The sequence below is a fragment of the Panthera uncia genome, chromosome B1, assembly GCF_023721935.1.
Source record: "Panthera uncia isolate 11264 chromosome B1, Puncia_PCG_1.0, whole genome shotgun sequence".
NCBI lineage: Eukaryota > Metazoa > Chordata > Mammalia > Carnivora > Felidae > Panthera > Panthera uncia.
This window is the reverse complement of record NC_064811.1, coordinates 86,211,392-86,228,233: the sequence shown is the minus strand read 5'-3', so window position 1 is coordinate 86,228,233 and position 16,842 is coordinate 86,211,392. Positions and strand designations below refer to the sequence as shown.

General features: G+C 35.8%; 1 protein-coding gene across 1 annotated transcript in view; it reads left to right on the top strand.

The window, feature by feature from the left end:
- Positions 1-16,842, top strand: part of PPA2 (inorganic pyrophosphatase 2) — an 88,100-nt gene that overhangs the window by 12,066 nt on the left and 59,192 nt on the right. The window contains exons 2-5 of the mRNA XM_049630953.1: positions 1,332-1,396; positions 3,346-3,390; positions 7,983-8,036; positions 9,475-9,594. Of these exons, the coding sequence (XP_049486910.1) occupies positions 1,332-1,396; positions 3,346-3,390; positions 7,983-8,036; positions 9,475-9,594 (284 nt within the window). The remainder of the gene's footprint in view (positions 1-1,331; positions 1,397-3,345; positions 3,391-7,982; positions 8,037-9,474; positions 9,595-16,842) is intronic.

The window sequence follows — 16,842 nt, the reverse complement described above, 5'->3', positions numbered from 1 at the left end:
TACTTGGAAACCCAAGATTTGGGAGCTGAGTATACTCATTGCTATTAGGCTGTCAGCCAGTTCATGTTTTATTTTGTTAAATTTTTTTTTTAAAGTCTAAATTTGAAAATTATGCCAAAGAGGTAGCAGGGCAGAAATAAAACATACCCTGACTTAGGTAATTATAAACTGAAAAATTTTTATGGCTGTATTAAGCCCAGCTTTTAAAATATGCATTTTTATATGCAGTGAAGATAAGACAGTTTCTATTATTAAAGTTTGTTTTTGTTTTAAGCTTACCTTAATATAAACATTCTTATCACTGAGTGGAAACAAATGATTTGTTCTTTTCTTTTAATTGGGTAGGATCTTTACATCCTGTTCATAGGATAATAGACAGAAATTGGGAATTCTGTTAGATTACTCTTTGGAAAAGTGACATCAGTTTTTATCCAGTCACTTATTAATGAGTATCTGTTCACAAGTGAGATATTTCATATTTGGGGCTTTAGTCAATTTTAGACATTTTCTGCTTTGGATGTGTTAAGCTAGAGAGAGAAGTACAGTTGATCCTTGAACAATGCAGGGTTAGGGGCACCTGCCCACTTCACAGTTGAAAATCCATGTATAACTTTTGACTCTTCAAAAATTTGACTTTTTTTTTTTTTTTTAACGTTGATTTATTTTTGAGACAGAGACAGAGCATGAAGGGGGGAGGGGCAGAGAGAGAGGGAGACACAGAATCGGAAGCAGGCTCCAGACTCTGAGCCATCAGCCCAGAGCCTGACGCGGGGCTCGGGCCCACGGACCGCAAGATCATGACCTGAGCCGAAGTCGGACGCTTAACCGACTGAACCACCCAGGCGCCCCTCAGAAACTTAACTTCTAATAGCTTATATTGACTGGTAGCCTTACTCATAACACAAGTAGTAGATTAACACACATTTTGTATGTTACATGTATCATATACTGTATTCTTACAATAAAGTAAGCTAGAGAAAAGAAAATGTTACTAAGAAAATCATAAAGGAGAGAAAATATATTTACAGTATTATATCAAAAAAAATCTGTACCTAAGCAGTTCAAACTTATGTTGTTCAAGGGTCAACTGTAAATTATGTCAGTAAACCAAATGTGGATTACTTGGTATGTAGTCTCTGTGGTCATCATATTGGGGCAAGTTTTAAAAGTTGAATTAAACTTTAAATTGGGAGTTAAAGTTAATTTCGAAAAAACTTTAAAAACTCCTTTTAGGTTTAAAAGTGGATAAGGATATAATTGCTCTGAAGAACAGGATAGTCCATTGCTTTAATTCTGTATTTTTATTTTTGTTTTTTGTTTTTCCTTTGCAGAGAATGTAGCTGGTGACTACATTTCCCCCTTTCATGATATTCCTCTGAGGGTGGACTCTACAGAGGTATAGTTTTTAACTTGTTTTGGGGGTGACAACATGTACTTCTAGTATCACCACAAAATACTTTTTAGAAGCATTTTGAAAGGAAAGAATGTGGGTTGGAAGTCAAGAAGGATAACAGAGTTATCACAACAGGATTGTAAGCCTCCTTCATGAATTAGAATTAGTGTGAGAATAGGATCATTCCAGGAGGAAGGTTATGGAACACTGATGTGGGATTGGTGCTGCCTTCCAGCCCTTCAGAGGACTGGACTGTCAATAAGATGGCTGCAGGGAGAATAATAGTGAAGATTTATTGAATGCTCATAGTGCTTATCCAAGCACTGTGCTCAGAGCTTGAGTTGCATTATCTGAGTACAGCTAGGGCTACTGTTATTACCCTTATTTTGCTAATGAGGTTCAGTACCTTGCCCCTGGTCACAAATCTATCATCTATTGTGGGAAGTGGGATATGAATTTAGGTGCTCTAACTCCAAAGGTTGTATTCTTAATTGCTCTTGTGCAATCATTCCAGCTCATTACTTCTAAGTAGTATTCAGCTGCAAGACAGGAGGTCATATAATCTGGAGAGAGAAAGAAGGCAAAGAGAGGGCAGAAAGAACTCCATTTTACTGTATGTGTGTCCATGTGTTTTGTTTTGGCCGGTGAACAGTCCAACCCAAATATCTCCTGTCTCCCAACACCACTGCTTGCTTTTGGCCAAAAGTGCATGCATTTATTTATTCACTTACTAATTTCTTCTTTCAGTAAATAGTTCTTGCAGGCTTATTATGAGCTAGATGGCATTCCAGGCACTAGGGTTGCAGCAGTGAGTAAGATAGATAGGAGATATAGTTCCCACTCGATGGAAGGAGGTGGACAACCAGGAAACAAGTCAATCAGAGAATGTTAAGTGCTGTAAAACTAGAACAGGATAATGAAAGGAGTGATTGGTGGGTGCTGCTTCATGTGTGGGTGTACCATGACAAAATCTGTTCACCTAACAAAATGATAATATTTTGTGGAATCAGGCAGTAGGTAGGGGTGGAGGTGGAACAAAGAGTGAACTAGAAACATTCCAGTCGGCATGATATTCTGCCTAAGGAGAATGGGTTTTGGGGAATATGAGAAAGTTGAGAATAGGGCAGGACTAACATAGAACAGGATACACCTGTGAATTCTGGGCACGTGGGGATTGGTACATACAGTGGTTGTGTACATAAGTTTCTCCCATCCTCAACTATTGATTAGTTATTGATTAGATCAATATTAGATAGTTATTGATTAGATCACCCTCTAATGATTAGAACTGTTGCACCTTGTACTTTGGGAGGTGGTTGTTTTAGGAACAGAAATAATGTTTCAGGGCCTACTTGGGATAGTCATTTTTCTGTTTTGTTTCCTTCTTTGGTGTTTTTTGTTTGTTTTTGTTTTTTTGGTGTATAAAGGTTACATGTAAGTGTGAGCATTTGTGAATGGAGTAATTTTTCTTCCCAACTCATCATATAGTCTTTTTTAATTTAAAAGTGCTTGATGGAGGCGTAGTAATCACACCTTTGTGGAATTTACAGGCAGGAGGTGTAGCTGAGTACTTTCATGGCTTGTTAGTCATGCTCCCTAGAGTTTCATTTCAATAATGAAATGACTGTTTTAAGTGTAATCACGGGAGACTGACAGTCTTTCCTTTAAGACCAAACAGAGCCTTTGCTTATTTTTATAAAAACTAGGAAAATATACTTGAAAGAGATTTAGCTTTTCTAATAATTTATTTTATGAAACACCTTGATGCTCATGCACTGGGGATGCAAATGCTAAGAGAAAAGAAACTGGGCATTCGGTAGTTCTCGAACCCGGTGTCTGGACAGCTTCTGTAGTGGAATATTTCTGTAGTAGGCTTACTTGGATTGCTTTGCAGTGCAGTTGTATTCTTTGATGAGATATTACAATCACAAATACCATCTTTTCTTTTATAGGAAAATGGCATTCCTACAAAGAGAGCACGAAATGATGAATATGAGGTATATCTAAAGGTTTTTATTTTTGTGAATCACTTCTGTTGTCTGTTAAAGACCTCGATGATTGTTTGCATTTGTAAAGTGCTTCTAAACTTTTCCCCTCTATGAAGATTTTTGTGTGCGTTCTGATGTTTTTATTCTTCCAATATGTGTGTATGGCAGCTAGGGATGATCTTACCATTTCATTTCTTTTTCTTGTTTATAAAATCAAATTTACCGTTTTCTTTATTGCACACTTTTTAAAGTGTACAGTTCAGTGTAATTAGGTACTTCCGCATGTGCAGTCATCACCACTGTTCATCTCCAGAATTTCTTCTCAAACTGAAACTCTGCCCACTGAACAGTGACTCTCCGTTCCCTCCTTCACCCAGCCCCTGGTAACTACTATTCCATTTTCTATTTATGAATCTGACTATTCTAGGAATCCCCTTAACATTTCATCTTATAAGTGAAAAACCAGAGAGAGTCAGGAACAGAACCCAGGTTTTAGTAGCAAGTTACTTATCATGGTAGATAGTCTAAAGTAAAGGTACTTTATGAAAATTGGTCACTTTGTCATTTTTTTTATTATAAGGAAAAAGGTGGTTTGAGAGGCTGTTTTAGAATGCAGGGACAAATCTTTTTGGGGATAGAGGAGGAAAAAAGACCGCCTATATGCTAGAATAAACATGTTCTAAATATATCTTTTAAATATGTGACTGTCAAACCTTCAATAGTTGTTGACTTAGGCCCAGAACGTCTGACTGATGTCTGTCATCTCATCTCATGTTGTTGATGCCTTTTTATCTTACTGATGCCAGACAGCCTTTCCTATCACCTTCCTCAGCCTTCTTTTCCCTTCAACTTTATTTCCATCTTTTTTTTCTCTATTTCAACTGAAACTCATGACCCCAGCCTTTGAATCTACTTCCACAAATAGCTCTGGGTGTTGTTCAGTCCCCACCACCATTGCCTGCCGTCCATCTTGTATTCTCTTAAACTGGTGTTTGTTAAAATGGTCCTTAAACCACATACATTGGAATAATGTAGAACACTTGTTAAAACTTCAGATCCAGGCCTTAATTACATATCTACTACACCAGAATCTCTGCTTGATGGAGACTAGTTAGTCCACATATTTAACCAGTGTTTCAGGGCATTTTACACGTACTGAAGTTTGAGAACCACTGCCCTAGATGTTGGGTGAATAGACATTGAGGGGTTCGAGGCTTTATAGTTTCCTAGAGGCTTTATGTATCAACCTGGAAATAGTTTTCTCATTGGGGAAAATGTATTCTGAGAGCATATAGCCAACTTAAAATTTAATTCTTAGAACATGGTTCATTTGTCAGAGACTGCCTGATTTGAGTCTGTTTGTGGTTTGTGTGTTTATTTATTTATAATTCTGAACGATTTTTCCCAACCCCAAGCCCTTGGCAGCCACTTTTCTACTCTCTGTTTCTATGAATTAGGCTGCCCCCCCCCCTTTTTTTTTAAAGAATTCCATATATAAGGTTCCATATATAAGAATTCCATATAAGTGGTAAAATGCAGTATTTGTCTTTCTCTGTCTGGCTTATGTCAATGAGCATAATGCCCTAACAGTCTACCCATTGTTGTCGCAAATGGCAGGTTTCCTTCTTTCCCATGGCTGGATAATATTCCACTGTATATATTAAGCACATCTTCTTTATCTGTTCATTCATTGATGGACACTTAGGTTGTTTCCTTATCTTGGCGCTATTGTAAGTAATGCTGCAGTGAATATGGGGGTGCAGGTATCTTTCTAATACCTGTTTTCTTTTTTTTCTCGGATAAATACCCAGAAGTGGGATTGCTGGATCATACAATAGCTCTGTTTTAATTTTTTGGAAAACTGCCATACTGTTTTCTGTAGTGGCTGCAGCAATTTACATCCCACCAACAGTGCAGAGTGTTCCCCTTTTTCCACATTCTCACCAACACTTGTTATTTCTTACCTTTTTGGTGACAGCCATTCCAGCAGGTGTGAGGTGATATCTCATTCTCTGATAATTGTGATGTTGAGCACCTTTTCATGTCCCTGTTGACTGTGTGTCTCTTGGAAAACTGTCCAATTCCTCTGCGCATCTTTTAATCAGATTGGTCTTTTCCTGTTGTGTTGCAGGAGTTATGTTTCAGATATTAATCCTTATCAGATACATGGTTTACAAATACGTATTTTCCCATTTCTAGATTGTCTTTTTATGTTGTTAATGGCTTTCTTTGCTATGAAGAAGTTTATTCTGATGGTATCACTTGTTTATTTTTGCTTTTGTTGCCTTTGCTTTTAGTATCAAAACGAAAATTTATTTGATCTTTTAAGAGTTGGAAAGAGAAAAGAAGGGTGATTTCCTCCCATTTTTCCCAAAGGCATATAAAATTTACTGACTTTTTTCGTATCTTATTAGTTATCTTTTTGGTTTTTGCAACAAAAATAGCAGGGAAAAATGGAGGAGATAACTGAAGGAGGTAAATGGTCCTAGCTCATACCCAACTTTCTCGGTGGAAATGTGTCCCCTTGTGTCTTTGTGATTTTGTACTAGGTGTCAGTAGACTGTTACTGGTTTATAATTAACAGTAGTCTTAGGATAACCCAACTAACACTGGCTTTGAAAAATTATAGATTATATGCATTTTATCTGGAAAGAAGAAAAGCAGACTGGAAATTTGTTCTTTAGAGATCAGAACAAATGATGAGGGGAGATGGTTTGCAGGCTTAAGATTCAAACCTTATCTTTTGTTCTTTTGGCCTAATTCAAGTCTCTGAGTGGTTTTGGTAAGTGTCATTGTGTAAAACAATTGCCACTAGCCTGGTCTTCTCTATCACCTCTGAGTATTCATCTGTATGCCTTTGTCCTCTTATAGCCAGGCTTTCAAGGATGAATAAATTATGTGAACATCTGCCATTTACTTAGGTTTTTCTTTTTAACAGCTACTTGGGACATATTTAAACAGGTGCTGGGATACCTCATGAAAGAGCATAGAAAATGAAACAGAACAGCAAGACTGTGTATGAGGTTGCTAAGATAGGTATGAGACATACTTCTAAGGAGCAATTGTTGAGAATTCATTCTTGGCTTTGTTCTTCATCTCATTATGGATATGCAGCTCTGTCATTGGTAAACTTTAGTCTTACCTAGAAAAATTGAACAACCATCATTGTTTTTTGCGGCTCAATTTAAATTTATACTTAGTTGTGTAAATGGCATCCTTTGAATTAATAATAGCATTTGTGTTTCACTTGGAAAGCCCTCAGATACTGTTTAGCAATGCTGCAAACCAGAAGTTCTCCACTCTGACTACATATTAAAATTGCTTGGAGAGCTTTGAAAAATAAGCAGTGCCCTGCCTCAAAACCATTGAATTCAAATAAGTGGGTATGTGGGGGGTGGGGCTCTAGGAAGCTTTTTTTTTTAATTGATAAAATCTCTCCTGGTGATTTTGATGTGTGGCACAATTGAGAGGAAGTATATTTAATCACTGCTTTCTCAAATGATCTATACTAAAGGGTTAGTTTTTTGGTTTATTTCTAATCTGTTGTGAACCGATACTTTTAAAAAATACAATTATTATTAGAAAAGTGTAATTAAAGAAAAGTGTAATTCAGGGTTCAACAGACCTAAAAATTACTGCATCAAATTGCTGTAAATGTTTCTAAATGAACCTATAACAGTCAGCTTGCAGTTAGCTCTGGTTCTTGGCCACAGTTGGTGTAACACTGTTTTAAACCATTACTGTGCTATGGTAAGCTGTTAGTTACTGATATCAAAATGGCATGCAAGGCAACCTTACCCTTGAGACTTTCTCTTTATAAGGCCCAAACTGCAGGAAATTATAGCCTTGTATTCCTAAGTATTGTGGGAAATTATTTTTGCTAACCATTGACCTATAATCTGATTTGCTTTAAACAGTGCAAAATTCAAACATGATAAAAAGAAGTAGTAGTCCTTTTGTAACTTTAGGGAACCAGAGATCACTAGATAAGCAAACTAAGTGTAGAAAGGCGTTTCTCCTTGTAAACTTGATACGTACCTACGCAGATATCCTTAATTTCACATTATGATCATTGTAACTTGAATTTAAATAGTGCTTTGTGATTTTCAAAATATTTTATAATTTTTTTGTATTTTCATTTAAATTACATAATTGATCTTTATAACAACCTTACGTAGGTGGTGAGTAGGACAGAGTATTTACACTTACTTTGCAGATTGGAAAAGTGAGACATTCAACTCACATGATGGACCCTGTCTATCACTCCTGTTTTAGTGGGAAAATAAAACTTGAAACTGGTTTCCTGACCCCATTCTAGTTGTGTCACTATACTGTGAAGGTATTTCCAGAAATATAGCAACTTCTGACACTGCAGCAGTGTTCAAGTGACATGATGGCTTAAATTCTGCTGTGTTTTAGACAGCTTCTCTAATTTTTCAGAAGAAATTTACGGCATATGCAGATGTATGATACAGTCTGCACACATTTTTGTAGGGAAAGAAACTAAATCATCATCACACAAGAGGTGAGTGATAAAGGATAGGTAAAATTTAAAAAACGATCTCTCTTTGTTTTTTGTTGTTGTTTTTTTTTAACTGCAGACTTTGTTTAATATGGTTGTAGAAGTACCTCGGTGGACAAATGCTAAAATGGAGGTATGAATATTTTCTATTAATATCAAATGGAAATTATAAGTAATAATGATATAAAAACTTTGTTTCAAGTTGTTTGGCATAATATTTTTGAATTTCGCATGGTTGACAAACTACTTTATGATACAAACAATTGAAAACACTTTTGTGAACTTTGAATCTCATTTCTAAAAGCAAAATAGAGCTGAATTTTTACTTTGAAGCACGTGTTTTCTATTTTTGCCATTCTAGTTTGTTATACACATATTTATTTAATTTTCTTTGACTCTTCTGTCTTTGAAAATAACAAATCTTTTCAAGGTTTATTTAAACAGATTCTGAGATATATTTTTGTTCATAGATACAGTTGAAGTATACTTATTTGGGAATCATGGCAAGTTTAGTTTGTAAGGACTTAATTGTCCTTTAGATTTTACTCTACCAGGAACGAAAACATTTTATTGGCCAACTCTTGATCAATGAGCACTAAGAGTGTCTGCTATTCCCCTGGTTACCTTTTTTTTTTTTTTTTTCTTTTCTATCTTTTCATGAGGCATGAACCTATCAAGAACTTCCCTTTTGCTTTTCAGAATTTTATTGTTCCATCTTCAGTTAGGTAAGATCCCTTAAAGTTCTGAGTGAAATTTAATTTGTGGCCCTTAGTTTCTTTCATTATTTAAGTCTTTTCCTATAGCTTTGGATGCAATGGCAAATACTATTTAAAGTATTTTAATTAAAGATTATTATGTAGGTATGTATTTTTCAGAATTTATATTTAGAGAATTGTCACTAATTACTAGCATTGCTTTGGTTAATATTTTGATAGGGAAAAGTAAAAATAATAGGTTCTTTTTTGGTCTTCCTTCAGAATGTTTCAGAATTCTGGCTATTTTCTACCTCAGGTATAGGATCAAGAATCTGAGAATCTACCTAATTTAAGCAGTGTTTATTCACTAAAAAATGGCTTCAGTTATTCTTTATAGGATAGATTTTTTTTTTTTTTTACAAGGCAGTTTGAGTATGTTTGATAGAAAGAAAACAAATGAAATTACTTGGTGAAAATTACTTTAAGTTAACCTTTTTATCATAAGATTGATGATAAGATGCCCAAAATTAGTATTTTCACTAATTTTTAGTAATTAAAAAAACAAAAACAAAACAGCAAGTAGGTTTATCTTTATCCTCTTGCCATTTCAGTCATTCTGTTATTTGTATTAGAAATGAATGCATAAATAATAGAATACCTAAGTCTATAATGGGATGTTTCCTTTCCAGATGTTTTTTCTTACACAACACTGTAAATTAGAAATAAGAGCTGGCTTAGCTTATTTTACAGTGTCTTTGACCAGTAAGTTAGAATATAAATATTTAACCTGATAATACCAGATTTAAAACATACAATTTGAATATAGGATTAATCATTTCTCATTCTCCTTCCCCCTTTTTTCCATGATGTGTGTAGATTGCCACGAAGGAGCCATTGAATCCCATTAAACAAGATACAAAGGATGGCAAGCTACGCTATGTGGCGAATGTCTTCCCTCACAAGGGTTATATATGGAATTATGGTGCCCTCCCTCAGGTAACATTCTTGTAATAAAACTTCTCTGTCTTCTGAAAAAATTTTCTTGTAAATCCTGTGGACTACTTGAAGTTAAATTGGTTCTGAGGACGTGTCAGTTTGACAGATTTGTAAATTTAAAATTTTTTAATGGGGAGTTTCATTGTATCTATAAATTTTTTTCAAACTATATATATGTCTATACTCAAGTTCTTGGAGTTAGGGATATAGAACACTCATATTTGGCATTTTGAACATATTTCCTTTGCTGGGCTTGGCTATTAAGAGTCAGTGAAAAATGTTTTATCTGCTTTATCTTCAGTCATTTCTTTGAATGTGACAAGTTATGCTTTTATATACCTTCATATGTGATAGCATCCTTTTTTTTCCCATTTTGTTTTCTTTTCGTGTTTCCTCACTCCTGGAAAATGATATCTCCTTCCAAATTATTTAGTGAGTGAAACTCGGAGTATATAGAATGAAAATTTTGTCTAGGCTTAGTGGATATAGGGAAGTATTTGTCTGTATGATTATAAGAGCCATCTATATTAGACCATCTATCTGGATATTTAAGCTTTCTATTTTTATTTTATCTATTAATTTTAATACTTTACATGAAATTACAAATTATTTTGGAGAAATAGGGAAAAAAGGGAGTTTAAAAAAAGGGAGACTTGCTTTATCCAACTCAAAAAACCAGCTGCCCTTGTAGAATAAATATTTACAGGGGAAGAAAAAAGAAAATTGTTTTCTAAAGAGTCAGCCTGCCTTTGATGCATTTAGACCACCCACATGGATACGTTCTTGGTTAAAACAAGCCTTTCTAAAATGATGTACTAAGAAAAAGAACGTCTGGCCTGTTGAAACCATGAAGGCAGGTGTTCTGACTCCCCAGGTGCCTAAGTAGACATTCGGTTTGACCTAGCAGTAAAAGGGTAAAAAAAAAAAATTTGTTAAGCTTAGGGGATACTGTCTGTGGGAGAGGATATATGGATGAGGGGAAGGCCAGAGAAGCATTTGAATTAGAGAAAGACAAAAACAGAGACAAAGTAGGCATTAACAAAGAAACATGTTAATGTTTCATTAAACATTTATTAAGTATTTATGTGCTAAGCAGTGTATGGGTGTTGGGTATACAAAGAAAAATGATATATTAATATAAGGCAGCAAATATATATTAATGAAGGCAGCAAAATACGTGACTGAGGATGTGGGTTTTGGAGCCATATTGCCATGTAATAGTAATATGATTTTGGGTAACTTACTGTGTCGTTCTGTGCCTCACTTTCTTTACCTGTTAAATAGAGATGATAAAATACCTATTGCGTATGGTCATGTTGAGGGTAAGTGAGTTATCGCACGTTCATCTTAGAAGAGTGCCAGATGGATAGGGATCACATTATTACATCTACTGGTACTTTTATTATATGATCTTTCTTCTGAAGGAATTCAATCTCATGGGGGTAATCAGCAACTGAACCACTGGTTCCCCATAGAGCATAATAACTGCTACTAATCATCTACTAATTATGAGCTTTTGTAGTTTATCTAAAGTCCTGACAAATTTTTTTACTCCTCCAGATATGTTTGAATTTTCAAGATGCTTCTACCTTCGATTATGTTAGTCTGTTAGGTACAGTAGCTCTACTTTAATTATAACAGAATTAGACTGTGGCAGTCTCTTAATGCATCCTGAACTATTGCCTACTGAAATTTAATACTCCATCCAGCATCCAAGATAACATTTTAAAACTTAAATCTGCTAATGTTTTCCTCCTCTAAGAACCTTTTTGGTGGTTTCATATTGCCAAAAGGATAAAACATGATATTCTTAACATGGCTCTTCCACCCTGCCTAATCAATCTGGCCTCTGCTTTGTGCTCCAGCCTCGTTTTGCAACAGTTGTCTTTTCTTGCTTCCATTTTACCACAGCGACTCCTTCAGTGTTTCCAATTTCTCTTGTTTCTACACCAAGCCTTCACAGAGCTGTTCATTCATTCGGTACATGTTTTTTGAGCGCCTGATGTTGCGAGGCAGTGTTGTCAGTACTGGAGTTAAAGTAGTAATCAGAATGACAAAGATCCTTCTGGGTCTTTTATTCTGGACAGAGTGACAAGGCAAAAAAAAGTAATAAAATGTACAGTGTGTCAGATGGTGATAAGTGTGTTGGAGAACGATAAAGCAGAGAATGGGGCTATAATATATTGGGATTGTTGCAGTGTTAGATAGGGGGAAGGCCTCAGTGAGTAGGTGTTGAGTGAAGACCTCAAGGAAGTAAGGGGACAAGTAGTATGGACCCCTAGGGTAATCCAGCAAGAAGCAGCAAGTTGTAAAGGTCCCAAGGTAGGAGTAGGCCTACTGTGTTGAATAACAGGAAAAAAGGCCAGTGTGGCTAGAATGGAAGTGAGGAAGAATAGACCTGTATTACACTCTCTGCCATTTTTAACTGGAAATTTTTACTATCTTTTTAAACCCAAATCCAAAAGAGTGTGTTAGTCTTTAGCAAAAGAATATACTGTCAATTGCATTGAAGTTACTTACCAAACAAAAATAACTAAGTTGATTAATGTTTTTTTTTTTTTAAGTTTATTTTTCAGAGAGAATATGAGCAGGAGAGGGGCAGACAGAGGGGGAGAGAGAGAGAATCCCAAGCAGGCTCCACATTGTCAGCACAGAGCCCAATGGAGGGCTCGAACTCACTATGGGATCTCGTCCTGAGCTGAAATGAAGAGTGAGACACTTAATTGACTGAGCCATGGAGGCACCCCTAAATTGATTAATGTTTATACAAAATTGAAATTAGACCAAGTGTTGATGGGACGGGATAATTGTATCTAATATCTTTTTGCTTCATTGTCAGTGCCAAGACAGAATTAATCTTTTAAAATGATAGCCAGCCCCTGATCCTGTTTACATTTTTTTATTTCATCTCCAGCTTCCCATCCTTCTCCTCCAGCTCCCTCACTCTTACACTGGCCTTGCACAATTCCTCTTGTTCCCCAGGCACACTTGTGCCTCAGGCCTTCACATTTATTGTGTCCTCTGGCTTGGAACACTCTTTCTCAGGTACACACATGGCTTTTTTTTTTTTTTTTTTTTATGTTTATTTTTTTGAGCGAGAGATTGACAGAGTGTGAGCAGGGGAGAGGCAGAGAGAGAGAGAGAGAGAGGAAGACACAGAATCTGAAGCAGGCTCCAGGCTCCAAACTGTCGGCACAGAGCCCGACGTGGGGCTCGAACCCATGAACCATGAGATCATGACCTGAGCTGAAGTCAGACGCTCAACCGACTGAGCCACCCAGGCACCCCACATGGCTTACCTCCTTAAACGTTTGCTCATAAATGACCTTCTTCATGATGTCTGCCCTGATGATCCTTTAGAATTTTAACCCTGCCTCCTGAATTTTTGTTCTGCTTCATACTTTATTTTTTCCCTTTTCTATAGAACCTACCAACTTCTAACACGTTCCATGATTTAGTTATTTATTATATTTGTTGTTAATTTCTTCCAGCTAGAATGCAGACTCCAGGAGGATAGGGATTCTTTCTGTGTTGTACATTGACATTTTCCAACTAACTGCTTAGCTTAGTGCCTGGCACAGAGTAGGTGATTAATAAATATTTGAGAAAGGGTAATGAATTCATTGTGTGTGTTGCATTTGTTTCATAAGCTTGTATGGTATTGGATTTTGCCGTTTTCTTATGCTTTGTCTTGTAACAGCAGGATGTGTGTTAAGAGCAGTTACCAAGCCAACCGTGCTTGGAAGAACATTAAGCTGTATTGTTTAAGTAGGAGTCTCTCTTACTTACTGGTGATTCATCAGTGTGCTGTGGTTAGTTCAGATCTGTTGAACCTTGATAACTTCTCCCTCGCTGGCAGTAGTGCCGTCCCCAAAGGTTGAGTTTGGCCTGAGCAGAAGCTTGCTTTGTTTTCTCCCAGTTATATTTCCATGTATAATGGATTATTCCAATTTTATATCTTCTGAGTGAATATTTAGAAGACCTGTTAATGTTAGTGGACTGGGTAATGTTAAAGGACTAGAATCATGAAATTTTAGCTTTCTGTAATTTTTTTAAATAAACAACAATATTTTTTAGTTGAAGTATAGTTGATACACACTGTTATGTTACTTTCCGCTGTACAGCATAGTGATTGGACAACTCTGTAGGTTATGCTGTGCTCACCACAAGTGCAGCTACCGTCTGTCACCATATAATGCAGTTACAATACCACTGATCTATCCCTGTGCTCTACCTTTCATCTCTGTGACTTACTCATTGCATAACTGGAAGCCTGTACCTCCCATTCCCTTTCACCCGTTTTGCCCACCCCTTCCCTCATCCCCAAGATTTCTTCAGTATTAATGTAATGCTGTTGTGTTTATTATTCATATTTCATTATGAATGTGGTTTATTGACCCCAAGTATCGATTAGTACCACCTATTAGTTTTATAACCTGGAACCAGTGACTCAATCTCTTTAGGCCTATTTGTACATCTCTGTCATCATACCACCCACCCCAGAAGGTTATTGTCAGTATTGAATGGGATAATCAAAGCAAATGTTTTAGTTCCATAGTTTTCAAGAATATTATTTCAATGTCGACACTGTTGCTGCTGATAGTAGCTGCTAATAGTAAAACATCTCATAGAGGCTTTTGCTTCAGATCGAATCTATTAAAATAGATAGTGGCGAGGTAGATCCTACTTCCTTTGATCTGGTTATAGGAATCCTGATTAACCAGGAAGTAGCTCTCAAGAAGCACCTGTATGTACAGCTCTGTACAAGTCAGTTATGTTTCGACCTAAGGCCCAGAGCATGGTGACTACAGATGTATTGATTAATATTTATAGATTGTAAGTAATGATACCAAACACCTGCACAAGGTTGAGAAAGGTTTATTTTAGGCTAGATCAATAATCTTTGTATTTTGATTTATTTATTTTCATAGCTTTATAGTCATCTTTTTTATGAGATTAACATTATTTATATTTCTGCTGATAGTTTCTCATTTTTTTAATGTTTTTCTTGGGTCCATGCTAACATTTTTCTATATAGGTGGTATACATACGTATGTACTGGTAGGTATATACCTATAAGTCAGATTGCCTACTATGTGTTGCACACTTATTTTACTAGGTATTGTCAACTGTTTACAAAAGACATTGTTACAGTGTACACACCTGTTAGCAGTATATGGGGTTCCAGGTGCCTTACATTCTTACCAGTACAGTTGATCCTTAAACGACATGAGTTTGAACTGCATGGGTTTGAATCCACTTATATACAGAGTTTTTATAGTACAGTGTTATAAATGTATTTTCTCTTTATTATGATTTTCTTGATAACACTTTCTTTTCTCTAGTTTACTTTAAGAATATGGTATATAGTTCATATAAAATATAAAATGTATTAATTGTTTATGTAATTGGTAAGGTTTCTGATCAATAGTAGATTGTTAGTAGTTAAGTTTTGGGGAAGACAAAGGTTACAGTCAGATTTCCAGCTGTGCAGGGGTTTAGCATCCCTAACCCCTACGTTGTTCAAGGGTCAACTATATTTTGCATTATTAGATTTTTAGGTTTTTGACACAGTGTCTTGTTAATGGTTTTAATTTTTATTTTTCTGATCAGACTAGGTATCTTTTCATATATTTATAAGTCATTCATGTTTTCTCTTTAAATTACCTATTCTTGTCTTTAACCCATTTTGTATTGAGTTGCCCTTTTTCTTATTTAGTTGTGGAAGTTATTTCTACGTTCTGAATGCTAATCTTAACTTTTGGGAAGCAAATACTAAGATTTGGAATTTCCTCTTGTGGATATTGAGGGTTTTTTTAGTTGTTTCTCTGCCTAGTTATACAGTTAGGACTCCACAAGAGGGCGTCATCAAAGTTTTAAATTTGTCAAGATTTCTTCTCCTGGTGATTACTTAAAATTATACTATATATTAAAGTTAAGTTAGAAACCATTTAGTGTGAATCTCTTTTTGTAATAAAAACTGAGGCCTGTGCATATAAAGCGTTAAAGACAGGACTGGAAATAGAATGAACCAGTCTGGTGTTTTGCTGTAAACGAAATCATGAAGAACTTGCCTTAGAAGTGACAAGATTGTAGAGCTTGCACTTATGTACTTATTTCCTCAACAGGAGAAATAAATTGATAGATAATATAGAAAGTTGAGTTCTGAGAGGAATATAGACCAACCAATTAACAAATGGAAAGACTTACTAAAACCATATGGAGTACAAACTTATGTGAAGACTATTTTTGTCTCAGTTCATGGAGAGAATTTCTTAAAATTAAAGCTGATCAAAATGAGCTAAGTTATCTCATGAATTTGTGAACTTCCTATTCACTGGTAGTATTCATGTAGATTATGAATAACCACTAAACTAACAATCATAGAACTCAGGACTGAGATGTATCTAGCAGTTGTCTCTAGCCATTTTTTTAATAGGTGAGGAAACAGGTCTGGATGTTCTGGCCAAGGTAGTATGTGACTGAAGTAGGACTAGAATCTAGGTCAGAGTGACTTTAGCTTATCACATTTGTTGCCTGAGAGTGGGAGTGAAGTTAAAGGAGGTTCAAGAGAGGATTCCTGCATTAGGAAGGAAGAACCTTTCAGATATTTTTCTGCTTCTGCTTCTGGCTTTTCTGATTTCAGTTATAGTTCAGTCCCATCTTGGTTTCTCCAGCACATTAAGATTAATTTTATAGCATTTATGACAAATGCTGTACCATTTATTAACATGACATTCTTCAGGATATTGACTGTGTCCTATTCATCTCTGTTCCTAACTCCTGGCCCAGAGTAGGTACTCAGTAAATATTGACTGTGTGAATGGATGCCTACTTGGGAGATTCTGAGAGTAAGAACAGGTATTTAAAAGAAGAGAACCATGAAATAGAATAAGGTTTTATCTGAAAGTAATTGCCGATCAGTTGCCATTGAAACTTGGGCATCATAGCCTAATAATTAATACCTTGAGTCTCATCCCATTGCCACCATTTAGAAAATGTGAGCTTGGGCAAACTTAAATTCTTTATGCTTCAGTTTACTTATCTGTAAAATGAAGTTAACATGTGTGTGTGTGGGGGGGTGGTTGTGTGTATCATGCAGAAAGTGCCTCTCACCTAGAACCAGTGTGTTTATGTCAGTTCTTCTTATATTTTGCTAGTAATATTAGTATATGGGGTAGTGACATCTTGGTTTACTGATTTTTTTTTTTTTTTTTTTTGGTAAGAGTGGGTTCAATTTATTCCTAA